At 42.5% G+C, this 15625-nt stretch overlaps 1 protein-coding gene across 6 annotated transcripts in view; it reads right to left on the reverse strand.

Moving 5' to 3' along the window:
- RABGGTA (Rab geranylgeranyltransferase subunit alpha) overlaps window positions 1-15625 on the reverse strand; it is a 73990-nt gene that overhangs the window by 36340 nt on the left and 22025 nt on the right. For all 6 annotated transcript variants that reach the window (XM_040416934.1, XM_040416932.1, XM_040416935.1 and 3 more), the window contains exons 9-11: window positions 6853-6945; window positions 4633-4735; window positions 4499-4550 (exon numbers count right to left, since the gene is read on the reverse strand). In XM_040416934.1, coding sequence (XP_040272868.1) covers window positions 4499-4550; window positions 4633-4735; window positions 6853-6945 — 248 coding nt within the window. The remainder of the gene's footprint in view (window positions 1-4498; window positions 4551-4632; window positions 4736-6852; window positions 6946-15625) is intronic.

A 15625-nucleotide genomic window follows, 5' to 3' on the forward strand; every position in this document is an offset into this window, starting at 1 on the left:
GTTCAAGTAAAAAAAATATATATATAGCTAGTATTGGACAGAAAAACCACATAGTAACAGCAGCACAGTGCAAAAAAAGTAGTCAGGGTGCAAAATCCTTTGAAAAGGTGGACAACCTTTCCTCCAATATACTGTATCCAAAGAATAGGCAGCACTCCAAATCTAGTAAAAGGTGATGACCCGTTTATTCCCAGGCAACGTTTCACCCCACACACTGGGGCCTTTGTCAAGCAATTACAATAGTGTCTCACATGGGTATAAATACCCGGATACAGTCACGTGATAAAAATGTGTCCTTTAACCATTCAAAGTATCAATGATAACAATTTCTGATAATACAAACATAACAATTAATATGAAACACAGTATTTCAATGATTACAAACGTGATTAAAATACATGTATCATGTCGATATTTATATAAACATATAAAGTGCTAGTGCATCAGGTAAGTGAAGGGTTAAAAAGAGGATAGGCTCAGCTGAACACATACGCAGCTGACCTATATTTGATATAGAAAGATAACAAATCAGCGTACCATTAGAGGATCGGTGTGTCCGCATGGAATCAGCGTTCCCCTGTAGCCACTGCGCAGGCGCAAAGTCAATAGGAGGAGGTTCTTGATGTCCGTATGGTTTGGCTGTTTCAAATTGTCACTCTGGACTGATTGTGCATCAGTGGATTTGTCTGTTTGCCATCCAGTTATTGATTTAATTTGCTATCTTTGTCTCTACAGCACAGGACCTTAAGGCCTCTTGCACACGGCCGTATGGCTTTTTCAGTGTTTTGCGGTCTGTTTTTCACTGATCCGTTGTCCCGTTTTTTGTTTCCGTTGTGTGTCCGTTTCGTTTTTCCGTAGGGCATATACAGTATACAGTAATTACATAGATAAAATTGGGCTGGGCATAACTTTTTCAATAGATGGTTCCGCAAAAAACGGAACGGAAACGGAAGACATACGGATGCATTTCTGTATGTGTTCAGTTTTTTTGCGGACCCATTGACTTGAATGGAGCCACGGAACGTGATTTGTTGGCAATAATAGGACATGTTCTATCTTTGAACGGAAAAACGGAAACAGAATGCATACGGAGTACATTCCGTTTTTTTTGCGGAAACATTGAAATGAATGGTTCCGTATACGGAACGCAAAAAACGGCCAGTAAACGGGGGGAAAAACGGTCGTGTGCAGGAGGCCTTAGGAACCGGTTTGTATGTGGACGGTGTTGATGCTTTCCACTAGGGATGGGACACTAGCGTGTCTTGTCACCTGTGGAGACATCTGCGTTAGATCGATTGCCCTGACTGGGATGGTCTGTCTTATGCTACGCTTGTGCCACTATCTAGTACAGTCTCCTTCAAGTTTGCCTAATCCTATACGTGATAACTTTGCATTCTAAGGGATGACATATGTGTTGTTGCAAAGTGTGATGAGCCGCTCTACATTGACGTGTGGGGCGACGCTACACTATTGGGTTCCCACTGGGCCCCTGTTTAGGGAGCCCCGTGGAGCCCTTGATGCACTGCATGTCAAATCCTGTTTCTATTGTACTTACTAGGGTTGTCCCGATACCACTTTTTTAGGACCGAGTACAAGTACCGATACTTTTTTTCAAGTAGTCACCGATACCGAATACCGATACTTTTTTTAAATGTCATGTGACCGTTTTGGGGGATCTGTGGATCTGTGGATGACGCACTGTCATGTGGGGGATCTGTGGATGGCACTGTTATGGGGGACCTGTGGATGGCACTGTTATGGGGGATCTGTGGATGGCACTGTTATGGGGGATCTGTGGATGGCACTGTTATGGGGGATCTGTGGATGGCGCTGTTATGGGGGATCTGTGGATGGCACTGTTATGGGGGATCTGTGGATGGCACTGTTATGGGGATTTGTGGATGGCACTGTTATGGGGATCTGTGGATGGTACTGCTATGGGGTGGGATATCTGTGGATGGCATTGTTATGGGGATCTGTGGATGGCACTGTTATGGGGGATCTGTGGATGGCACTGTTATGGGGGATCTGTGGATGGCACTGTTATGGGGATTTGTGGATGGCACTGTTATGGGGATCTGTGGATGGTACTGCTATGGGGTGGGATATCTGTGGATGGCATTGTTATGGGGTGGGGGGATCTGAGGATGGCATTGTTATTTGGTGGGGGATCTGTGGATGGTGCTGTTATGGGGCGGATCTGTGGATGACACTGCTATATGTCATCCACAGATCCCCCTCATAACAGTGTCCCCCAATACACCGGGCCCCGCCGCTCACCGAAGTATTTATAAACGTGAATCCTTATCCTGTTATTAAGTTGAACTAACGCTGCCCTCTCCCATGTTCCCCTGTATCCCCCTGTATCCCCACAGCACTTACTTAAGCTCCCATAGCAGGCAGAGCGGACGGCACCAGTAACGTCACTCACTGACGTCGCGCGTCTGCTCCGCCTGCTTCATTCATAAAGTGGGCGGAGCAGGCGCTCTACGTCAGTGAGTGACGTTACTGCTGCCGTCTGCTCTGCCTGCTATGGAAGCTTAAGTAAGTGCTGTGGGGATACAGGGGGATACAGGGGGATACAGGGGAACATGGGAGAGGGCAGCGTTAGTTCAACTTAATAACAGGATAAGGATTCACGTTTATAAATACTTTGGTGAGCGGCGGGGCCCAGTGTAAGAGTACAGTGACTGCACCGGGCCCCGCCCATAGTTACGGACTCCAGCCCCTCCTCTCTCCCGATGCTGCATCTTTGCCGGGCCGCAAAAATATTCATTGCGGGAAAAAAAGTATTCTATTTATGTATCGGGGCGGGGTATCGGCGGCTGAGTACCGCCGAGAAAACTCGGAATCGGTCCCGATACCGATACTAGTATCGGTATCGGGACAACCCTAGTACTTACATATACGGACAAGCGATTCCACTGATGACATAGTCTCTATAATGTATTCAGCGCCCGTATGGCATAAACACTATGGTCACCTAGGTGACTGACACACCCCTGTCTCTGATAGGTCGGGCCGTAGTCATGTGGCTTGTCCTCTCCCTCTGACGCAGGAAGCGTCCTCTCGCCGGCGCGTCCTCTGTCATGTGGGCGCTGCTGGGGGTGGCGCTGCTGCGTCCGTGGGAGGGGATTGAGCCTATTGACTTCGCGCCTGCGCAGTGGCTACAGGGGAACGCCGATTCCATGCGGACACACCGATCCTCTAATGGTACGCTGATTTGTTATCTTTCTATATCAAATATAGGTCAGCTGCGTATGTTCAGCTGAGCCTATCCTCTTTTTCACTTACCTGATGCACTAGCACTTTATATGTTTATATAAATATCGACATGATACATGTATTTTAATCACGTTTGTAATCATTGAAATACTGTTTCATATTAATTGTTATGTTTGACTATATTATCAGAAATTGTCATCACTGATACTTTGAATGGTTAAAGGACACATTTTTATCACGTGACTGTATCCGGGTATTTATACCCATGTGAGACACTATTGTAATTGCTTGACAAAGGCCCCAGTGTGTGGGGTGAAAGGTTGCCTGGGAATAAACGGGTCATCACCTTTTACTATATTTGGAGTGCTGCCTATTCTTTGGATATAGTATTAGACAGAAAAAAATAATTCTTTGTTGGGTTAAGTTAAAAAAAAAACAAAAAAAAAAACGGAATTCTGACATTCACTGTGCGCTAAAAATGGCATGACATTATTATATGACATTAACATTATTCTGCAGGTTGTACAATTACAGCGATACCATAACTTTTTTCGTCTACAGAGTTGTGTAATGGCTCATTTTTAGAGGGGTGAGCTTTTTATTAGTACCATCTTGGTCACTTTTTATTAAAAATTTTTTTTTGGGGGGGGGGGGGGGGGGGGCAACATGACAAAAAAACAGCTAATTATTATTTTTTTTGTTATGGAACTCGGCACTTGGCTATTTTCAGCACTCCCATAGAAAGGAATAGAGGGTGACTACGCATGCGAGGTCTGCTCTCCTTCACTTTGTGGGCTCCATTCCAGAGATAGGTGCGGGTCCCACACCTATAAGACATTGGTGGCATATCCTAGTGATATGTAACCATGTCTGGGATGGGCCAACCCCTTGTGATCTTCTGAGGGGTTGTCCCATAGACTGCACTATAATACTATTGTAGTCAGGTCATGCCTCAGGCATGCAGCTTATTACGACAGGCCTGGGAGCCTCAGGCTTCTATGGCAGCCAATTGGAGCCCTGCAAATTCACAGAACAACATAGAGTTATTACAAAAGGTGCTCCACAATCACAATTGCATGGGGAATGCAAGCCGTTACTAAAACAGACATATCAGGAGAGGCAACAGGTCCTCTTTAAGGCCCTGTCCACACAAAGCAGTAGTAATATGGCACAGGAAACCACAAAGAACAAATGTGGTCAGAATGTAAGACAGATGTGTGAATAGGACCTGACTCCTACCCTACAGCGCTACTGATATATTAACCATATTTACCTGAAGATTTTATCCTCTGATGCGGAATCTCGAAACCATGTGCTCTGTTTTCCTATATTAGAAAGAAACCACATTGATCATGGACGTCTGCTCAGTTATATATTCCCTCCTGACCTGTGTACAGCAGTAATCACCTGGGTATAAGACGCACTCTTTTTGAGCTTCTCCATCCTTCCAGATAACTTTAAATTTATGCTGACATTTGTCACTGAGACGCTCTTTGGGGAATTCACAGACCTGACAAAGATATAGAAAAACTCAAAAAAATTCATGTAGCAAGTAGGTCTCTGTTCACACTGCACTTAAAGAAGACCTTTCACTAGAATAAAAAATGTAAACTAAGCATACAGACATGGAGAGCGGCGCCCAGGGATCTCCCTGCACTCACTATTATCCCTGGGCGCCGCTCCGTTCTCCCGGTATAGGCTCTGGTATCTTCACATGTTAGGCTCCACCCAGTTGAGCCTGCCGGCGTCTCTTTCTCCCAGGCTGTAGCGCTGGCCAATCGCAGCGCTCAGCTCATAACCTGAGAGTTTTTTTTTCTCTCAGGTTATGAGCTGAGCGCTGCGATTGGCCAGCACTCCAGCCTGGGAGAAGGAGACGCCGCCGGCAGGTTCCCCTGGGTGGAGCCTAACTATGAAGATACCGGAGCCTATACCGAGAGAACGGAGCGGCGCCCAGGGATAATAGTGAGTGCAGGGAGATCCCTGGGCGCCGCTCTACATGGCTGTATAGTTAGTTTAAATTTTTTATTCTAGTGAAAGGTCCTCTTTAAGCCTTCCAATGGAGGTATACAATGGGAGGATTTTCTGATGAATAACGCTGACGTAAACCACTGTACTATAATACAATGACTTATTACCTTATGGGTACGTTTTCCCTATGTGACAAGATTTGTGCCGACATTAACATGATGTAAACACATTAAAGGGCTTCTGTCACCCCACTAAAGTGATTATTTTTTTTTGGGCTAGTTAAATTAGTTATATTGCGATTTATGAAAATATAATGGTGTTACTTACTTTGATCCAGCAGTTTCTTCCAAAAACGAAGTTTTATAATATGTAAATTAGGTCTCTACCAGCAAGTAGGGCGTCTACTTGCTGGTAGCTGCTGCAGAAAACCGCCCCCTCGTCGTGTTGATTGACAGGGCCAGCCGGGATCTCCTCCTCCGGCCGGCCCTGTCGGCATTTCAAAAATCGCGCGCCTGTGTTCATTCGGCGCAGGCGCTCTGAGATGATGAGGCTCGTCTCCTCAGCACTCCCTCAGTGCGCCTGCGCCGATGACGTCTTCTATTTCGGTGATGTCATCGGCGCAGGCGCACTGAGGGAGTTCTGAGGAGACGAGCCTCCTCATCTCAGAGCGCCTGCGCCGAATGAACACAGGCGAGCGATTTTTGAAATGCCGACAGGGCCGGCCGGAGGAGGAGATCGCGGCTGGCCCTGTCAATCAACACGACGAGGGGGCGGTTTTCTGCAGCAGCTACCAGCAAGTAGCCGCCCTACTTGCTGGTAGAGACCTAATTTACATATTATAAAACTTCGTTTTTGGAAGAAACTGCTGGATCAAAGTAAGTAACACCATTATATTTTCATAAATCGCAATATAACTAATTTAACTAGCCCAAAAAAAAAAAATCACTTTAGTGGGGTGACAGAAGCCCTTTAAAAGGGGTTCTCCGGGATTTTGACATTAATGGCCCATACTTAGGATAGGTTATCGATGGCCATATGATATCCCGTTCTTTAGTCAAATGGTCTAGTTCAGCGATCAGCAACCTCTGGCTGTGGGGAAACTACAAGTCCCAGCATTCACAATTGCTTGTCTGTTCTCAGATCTCCTATGAAAGTGGAGCATGCTGGGAGTTGTAGTTTCACAACAGCTAATGTTGCTGATCCCAGGTCTAAGTAAACGGGGCTGAGCTGCAATACCAAGCACAGCCATTGTATAGGCAGTGGTACCTTAGAACCGAATAAGAGTTCGGGAAATGTTTTTTTACAGTAGAAATCAATTTATGAAGTTATTACCGGAAGTCTCGCGAGACTTCGCAAAGTAAGAACTTCGGCTCATGGGAGCCAATACATTCTAATAATGTATGGAGCAGTCTCTTCGTACAGTATTGAAACTAAGTTTTATGCCAATCGACTTGGGATGTTTCATCTAAAGTCGATTCGCTCATCCCTACTAATATGTCATCAATAAGTAAATCCTGGAGAACCCCTTTAAAAAGGGTTGATCCATGAACATATGAAAGAGAAAAGAAAATTGCCAACAAATCAGTAAATACAGTATTTAAGTATATGACCAACAGACACAAGAAATAAGCACAGTATTAAACAACGTGCTGACAGTACCCAGAGTAAACTTGGCTTGGCTTTTCCATCCGATGTTCTCCATGTGACCATTACTGGTTTTTCATCAATAAACAGTATCAGATCACTTTGTGCCTAAAACACGGGGAACACCAAGAGATTCATTTCACCAGGTTTGACGCATCTTAAAACATATTGGCATACAACTATGAATACACAACTCAGATATTCTTATACAATGGCTTCTCGACAATTAAATGCATTAGACACTCTCCATTTAGAATCCTATAATTTTTCCTTCATTTATTGATGGACACAAAAGGACAGCATATTTTAGTCTGCCAAAAGGAGTCAGTCGCAGGCTGATCCAAACAGATGTCTACTCTGTATGGTTGGATCCATTTAACCCCTTCAAGACCAAGCTAGTTTTTACCTTCAGGACCAGGCCATTTTTAGCAAATCTGACATGTGTCACTTTATGTGGTAATAACTTTAAAACACTTTTACTTATCCAGGCCATATTGTACTTCATGACAGTGGTAAAATTGAGTCAAAAATTTTTTTATTTATAAAAAAAATACCAAATTTACAAAACTTTGAAAAATTTGCAAATTTACAAATGTCTATTTCTTTACTTTTATAATAGACAGTAATATCTCCAAAAATAGTTATTACTTTACATTCCCCATATGTCTACTTCATGTTTGGATCATTTTGTGAATGCCATTTTATTTTTTGGGGACGTTAGAAGGCTTAGACGTTTAGAAGCAAATCTTGAATTCTTTTAGAAAATTTCCAAAACCCACTTTTCAAGGACCAGTTCAGGTCTGAAGTCACTTTGTGAGGCTTACCACCCAAAAATGACCCCATTTTAGAAACTACACCCCTCAAGGTATTCAAAACTGATTTTTACAAACTTGGTTAACCCTTTAGGTGTTCCACAAGAATTAAAGGAAAATGGAGATGAAATTTCAGAATTTCACTTTTTTGGCAGATTTTCCATTTTAATCCATTTTTTCCAGTAACAATGCAAGGGTTAACAGCCAAACAAAACTCAATATTTATTGCCCTGATTCTGTAGATTACAGAAACACCCCATTTGTGATCGTAAACTGCTGTACACGGTATTCGCAGAAGGAAAGGAGCGCCATATGGTTTTTGGAGGGCCATGTCACATTTGAAGACCCCCTGATGCACCCCTAGAGTAGAAACTCCCAAAAAAATACCCCATTTTGGAAACTACGGGATATGGTGGCCGTTTGGTTGGTACCATTTTAGGGTACATATGATTTTTGGTTGCTCTAGATTACACTTTTTGTGAGGCAAGGTAACAAAAAAATAGCTGTTTTGGCACCATTTTTATTATTTACAATGTTTATCTGACAGGTTAGATCATGTGGTATTTTTATAGAGCAGGTTGTTACGGACGCGACAATACCAAATATGGTGGTTTTGGTTGTTTGTTTCAGTTTTACATAATAAAGCATTTTTGAAAAAAAATTTTTTTGTTTCTCCATATTCTGAAAGCCATAGTTTTTTATTTTTGGGCGACTGTCTTATGTAGTGTCTCATTTTTTGTGGGATAAGATGACGGTTTTATTGGTACAATTTTGGAGTGTGTGTGACTTTTTGATCGCTTGGTATTAAACTTTTTGTGATGTATGGTGAAAAAATATCTTTTTATTGTTATACAGCAGGTGATTACGGACGCAGCGATACCCATTATGTATATATATATTTTTTTATTAAAGTTTTACACAATAACAGCATTTTTGAAAGAAAAAAAATCATGTTTTAGTGTCTCCATATTCGGAGAGCCATAGTTTTTTTATTTTTTGGGCGATTGTTTTAGGTAGGGTCTCATTTTTTGCGGGATGAGATGACGGCTTAATTGGTATGATTTTGGGGTTTGTATGACTTTTTGATCGCTTGGTATTACACTGTTTGTGATGTAAGGTGACAAAAAAATTGCTTTTTTATTTTTTTTACAGTGTTCACCTGAGGGGTTAACTCATGTGATATTTTTATAGAGCAGGTCGATATGGCCGTGGCAATACCTAATATGTCTACTTTTTTTTAATTATTAAAGTTTTATACTTAAATTTTTTAAACAAAAAATAAATAAATCATGTTTTAGTGTCTTCATAGTCATAGTTTAGATTGATACTATTTTGGTGGGGAAACGCCTTTTTGATCGCTTGGTGTTGTACTTAGTGATGTAAAATTGACAAAAAAGAGGCGCATGCGCGAGGTTCACGAAGAGGACATGCTTCCGTGAGCTCCGCTCCGCTTATCGAACCAACCTGCTCTAAGCGCCTTTGATTAGGCTCCAATCAGCCTCAAAATCGATGCAGGGATCCCCGAAGATGCCCCGAACCAAAGGGAGGTCGAAAATTCCGGGCACTCCGGTAGCGTCGCAAACTTTACCGGAGCTATTCCGACAGACCAGGCAGACTGTCATGGCGGACGCACCTTTGGAACCCACCAGTCCTGCATCTTCGGACGGTGGCAGTTCCTCACCAGAAGCGGCAGCTCCAAATACAGGTCAGAACGACTTATATAAGAATATAGCAGCCCTGTTCAAAACGGAGCTAACTCAAGCCGTCACCGAATTTTCCCGCCAAATCCAGGACCTGGGAAATAGAGTCTCTGACTTAGAGACAAGAATGGACGACATGTCCAATACACTAGACCGTGATAAAGAGGACATTATCTCCCATGATGCCCAACTTATAGAGCTAGAGCTCAAACTTGAAGACCTCGAGAAAAGGTCCAGGAGGGGCAATCTGAGGGTCAGAGGCCTGCCAGAGACTTTCACCGATCTGCAAGCCACCCTTACCACACTGTTTGCAGCCCTCTTACCACAGACTGAGCTCAGTCTTTTCAAGATGGATAGAGTCCACAGAGCTTTGGGGAAACCTCGTAACCTGGACTTACCCAGAGATATCATTCTCAAGCTTCATCATCCAGAAATGAGAGATAAGATTCTATATGCCGCAAGGGACTTAACTGTATTACCTGGACTCCCAGCTTCAGTTCATCTGTATGCAGACTTGGCTCCATCCACACTTCGTAGACGCAGAGAGATGAGACCAGTCACACAGTCCCTTCAGAAAGCGCAAATTAGATACAGGTGGGGGTTCCCCTTTAACCTGTCGTTCCAGCTGAATTCCCGTCTGCACACGATCCATTCACCGGCGGAGGGATTAGAAGTCTTACAGCGAGCAGGGATACCCTGTGAACCTCAAGCCCAGCTACCCTCATCGCCGAAACCTCAAAGGCCAGCGAGAGTCTGGACCAAGGTCCCTGCAACCCCGAATGGATCGAACAGATCAAGAATTACTTGAACTTTATCCTGCCATGATGGTGGTATTGCTTTATATTACACTCTGCGGTCTCATAAGGATCCCGTGTTGTATTATCCCATCTAAGCCATTTGAGGTTAACCCTTTTGATTCAGGGGTTCGATAACGTGGTTTATCATGTTGTCCCTGTTTATGGGCGATTGTGAGATAGTAAGGCGAGTCAACTACAGGCTGGCTATCTATTCACTTTTCCCACTTATGATTGCTTTTTGTTTGGGGCTTACCAGCTCTACTTTTTGTTTAATGTTTTTATATGTTAATTTACTGTTTAATTGTATTGTTTCATACTTCTTGGAGAAATGGCATGGAGATTCATACTGTGGGGCTCTGGGGGAAGGTGGTGTTGGGGTGCGACTGGCTCTGGGGGCGGGTGGCATCTGGCTTCATCTCCAAATTACTAAGCTGATTTTACACTGACATCATGTATAAGATTTTAACCCACAATGTTAGGGGTTTAAATTCCCCACGAAAGAGAAAAACAGCATTCTCCATTTATGTTAAACACAAGCCCGATGTCATCTGCCTTCAGGAGACTCATTTCACTCCCACATCTCACCCTAAATACTTTAATCCACAATACTCTACTTTCTACTCCTCTTCATTTACTTCAAAATGTAGGGGTGTGGTGACACTGTTGAAAAATACCTTCCCTTTCACTGTCTCCCAAACTTGCATAGACCCGGAAGGGAGATACGTAATACTACTGGGAACATATAGGGATGAGTCTCTTTGCTTAGTTAATTCATATGCCCCTAACGAGGACCCCATTTCCTTTTTCGAAAAAGTTGGAAAGGTGATAGAAACCCTAACTTTCCATAAACTAGTTTGGTGTGGAGATTTTAATTTTACTATAAATCCTGTACTAGATCGTTCCACCCCTCCCTCTACCTTGCGGCCTACTATGCAGACAAAAAAGATCCAACGAGTTTTTCAATCTCTGGCCCTAGCTGATACCTGGAGGGAACATAATGGTACACAGAGAAGTTATACCTTCTATTCACCAGCCCATTGGGTGTACTCTCGCTTAGATATGATTTAATCTTCCACCTCTCTTCTTCCTCACATGTCATATTCCAGACATGTAGTTTCCTCCTGGTCAGACCACGATATGGTCATCTCTGATTTTACGGTTCCACAGGTCAGTTCTACTTCGTTTCACTGGAGGCTTAACGAATCACTGCTAACCCATACAGCGCAATTTTCTCAATTGAAAGACGAACTTTCCAACTTCTTTTCTGACAATGTTTCCCACGAAATTAACCCTATGACATTGTGGCTGACTCACAAGGCCTTCATGAGGGGCAGGTTGATAAGTTTGGCCTCCAGGAGAAAGAAGGAACGTACTCAAGCTCAAGTTGGGCTAGAAGCCAAGCTGAGCAGACTTGTTTGGGCCCACCAGAGATCCCCGTCCCTTTATTTACTTAAAGCAATTAAAGATGTTAAAGTACAACTTAACATGATACTCACAAACTCCACAGAAAAAGCCCTTAGATGGACAAACTCCTTTTACTATAAGTTCGCCAATAAGCCAGATAAACTCTTAGCTAACCAACTTAAAAATAAACAGAAGATCAATCAGGTATTTAAAATTAGTACAAGATCAGGTCAAACCACCTCTAACCCTGACACAATCTACAATATATTTCAAGAATTTTATACACATCTCTACTCAGCTCCCATAGGGGACTCTACAACGAAGATAAATGAGTTTTTGTCATCAGTCCATCTCCCCGCCTTATCCCCAGAATCCCAATCAGAAATTAATAAGTCGGTATCAGCAGATGAAGTAGAATATGCTATTAACTCCTTAAAACTAGGAAAGGCCCCAGGCCCTGATGGCTACTCAGCCTTATACTATAAAAAGTTCGCCCCTCTACTTATTCCACATGTAACTAACTACTGTAACTATCTGATGCAAGGATCTATACCCCCAGAAGAATTCTTAAAAGCCTCCATTACAGTCATACCTAAGCCCAATAAAGATCCCCTGCTCACTTCCAATTATAGGCCGATTTCCTTATTAAACATTGACAACAAACTCTTTACTGCTATCTTAGCTGGAAGACTCAATAGATTCCTACCAAGTCTTATACATAAAGATCAAGTGGGTTTCATACCCGGTAGGGAAGCCCCTGATAACATCAGAAAAATACTTAACATCATCCAATACTCCAATAAATCCAAAACCCCACTAGCCTTACTGGCCCTAGATATTGAAAAGGCTTTCGATTCTGTTACATGGCCATATCTCTATAGTGTTCTATCGACAATGGGAATTCAGGGTCCCTTCTTAGCAGCTATTCAAGCCCTATACTCTAAACCAGAGGCTCAACTTAAATTACCTTCTACTGGGGCCTCCCATATTCCTATTAGAAGGGGTACAAGGCAGGGTTGCCCCCTGTCCCCAGCCCTTTTCGCCCTAGCCATTGAACCCCTAGCTGCTCACATAAGATCCCATCCGGATATTAAAGGCTTGTCAGTTGGGGGAACGGAGTATAAACTTAATCTATTTGCAGATGACCTTATGTTAACCATCACCAACCCCATCATCTCCTTCCCTTCCCTGCTGAAATTATTGGATTCTTTCTCTAAAGCTTCGGGTCTTTCCATGAATCATTCCAAATCCGACTTACTACTATGTAACACCCCCACTTCTACTAAAACATTGCTCTCTCAAAACTTCCCTTTTCAACTTAGACCCCAATATATACCATATCTGGGAATCATGTTGCCAAAGACGCTAGACACAACATATAAGATTAATTATTTACCCATGTATAAAAAAATACGTCAGGATTTAGTAAATTGGCAATCCCTTCAAGTATCTTGGGTGGGAAAGATAAATATTTTCAGAATGGTAGTTCTTCCGAGACTCCTCTATTTGTTCAGGGCTTTACCAATCCCTGCTCAGATAAGGGACTTGAGATCGATTCAGAGGGATTTAATGAGATTTATTTGGGCTAATAAACGTCCCCGTATAGCTAAGGCAGTTATGTGTAGACATAGGTCTCAGGGGAGACTATCAGTACCAGATTTAGTAAAATACCATCAGGCAGCCAGACTGGCCCAAATGTTTTTGACCCATCTAAAACCACAGGACCACCCCCTATGGATACCACTTGAACGCACTATCATTCTTCCTTACACATGGAAAGCCATGATCTGGAATACTACACCCATTCCTCGAGCAGTTCGTAATAATTCACCTTTAACTTATTATTCACTGATTCTTTGGAGGTCAGTTAGGTTTAAATTTAACCTGCAATCGAGGCCCTCTCCTTTACTGAGTATTGTAGGAAACCCTGCTTTCCTCCCAAGCCTTCAAGGTAATAACCTTAATTGGTGGTCATCCAATCAACTATGCACCCTTCACAAACTTCTAGTTAGAGGTAAGTTAATATCCATTTCAGATTTTAAAGAGAAATACTCACCTCTCGTAGGAGAATATCTCCTCATGAATCAGGTCTTTTCTTACTTTAGGTCTAATCTGATACCAAATCGTATTGTGGAATTTTCCCCCTTTGAGCGTTCTATCAATTTTTCACTATATAGACAGGGTCTACTCTCAAGAATGTATGAAGCCCTGAACTCTATTCCCGAAGGTCAAAAACTAGCTTATATGAGAGCCTGGAAGAGTGACTTGCAACAGGAATTCTCTACTACTAAATGGTCGCAATGCTCACTAACTCTCACGAAAGGTTCATGGCAGGTTACCCTGGCGGAAACTTCCATAAAAGTTCTACATAGAACTTATATGGTCCCAACGAGACTTCATGCTATATACCCTGAGGTTTCCCCCTTATGTTTTAGAGGATGTAATGAGGAAGGATCCATGCTTCATACATGGTGGTCCTGTCCTGTGGTTAAAAGCTTCTGGGTCAAAATAACAAGTTTGATATCTTCCGTATTAGATTGTAACTATCCACTAGCATTGCCTCTATGTATCCTGGGAGATAGACCTCATTGGCTGACCTATGCAAGATTTAAACTCTCTCAATATATTTTACTGGCGGCGAGAATCCATATAGCTTTCAAATGGCGAACTGATTCACTCTCCTACCAGTGTGTTGTTGAAAGGATCAATAGAATAATGGTTTTTGAGAAACTCTCAGCTATCCGAGCTGACACATTTACTACATTCGAGAAGGTTTGGGAACCATGGCTAGCTTCCTCCCATGCTCCAGACTTACAGTATAGTATTTCTCTTTGATAGTATTGTCTATGCTTGCCAGAGTTACGCCACTGAATTTTGATACATTCTCCTTATGTCAAGACTCCTATTGTATTCCATAGTATGATAAAATAACGTACAATGTGATTTACATTACTCCAAGAATTGTTAATGTTTATATTTTGTTTTTATTCTATTATTTACTTATGTACATGCATACCTACCTATGCTTAAATTCAATAAACATCTTTTGAAACATAAAATTGACAAAAAAATGTTTTTTTAGCCCAGTTTTTATTTAACTTTTTTTTGACAGTGTTCACCTGAGGGGTTAGGTCATGTGATATTTTTACAGAGCTGATACGTAATATGTCTACTTTTCTTTTTCTCCCTATTTTTTACAATTTTTTTTTACTTTATTTTTTAAAAAGGACACTTAAGCTTTTTACTTGGCAGAAAAAAAAAAATCTTATAAAAAAAATATATATATATTTCACTTTTTTTATATAATTACTTTTTATATTTGTCCTACTTTGGGACTTCACCTTTTCAGGGTTTGATCCCTGTTTCAATTCAGTACAATACATTCTGTATTGTACTGAATTGAACTGTCAGCATCTCACACAGTGAGAGGCTGACAGTTGCCTAGGAGACCCAGTGCTCAGGCTGGATCTCCTGGGCTTCCGTAGGCTGGCAGCTCCGATGCCTGTGTAAGGCATCGGGACTGCCATGGCAACCATCGACCACCTGCCAGCGCAGCGCGGGGGGGTGATGGAGTCAGAGGAAGCCCCCTCCCTCTGTAAACCCTGCACGTGCCGCGGTCAGCGCTGACCGCCGCACGTGAAATGGTTAATCCGCCGGCATCACCGCACACAGCAATGCCGGCGGATGCAGCAGGGTCCCGGCTATCAGTAACAGCCGGGCCCGTGCAGCTCCTGCACCTGCCCGATCCCATCACTTACATGTACGCGATAATGCAGGAAGGGGTTAAAGAAAAAATAAACAAAAAAAATAATATTCTCAAAAGGTTACCAACGATATACTTCTTAGAATGGATCCATAAAAAGGCTCTGTTCAGACCTTACTCTTAACCTATGGCAGAGCATATAGCCCAGATGTATGCAACTGTATGTCCACCGACTCATTGTACAGAGAAATTCCTGTATTACAGAGCATCTGGCACTTTTCAATACAGAAAACAGGTGAAAGGTAGGCAGATAAATACCGCCCAAACCTAAGTCATCAGGACACTTTTTTTTTTGCATACGATGAGCATATT

This window comes from Bufo bufo, chromosome 2 (genome assembly GCF_905171765.1).
Source record: "Bufo bufo chromosome 2, aBufBuf1.1, whole genome shotgun sequence".
Taxonomy (NCBI): domain Eukaryota; kingdom Metazoa; phylum Chordata; class Amphibia; order Anura; family Bufonidae; genus Bufo; species Bufo bufo.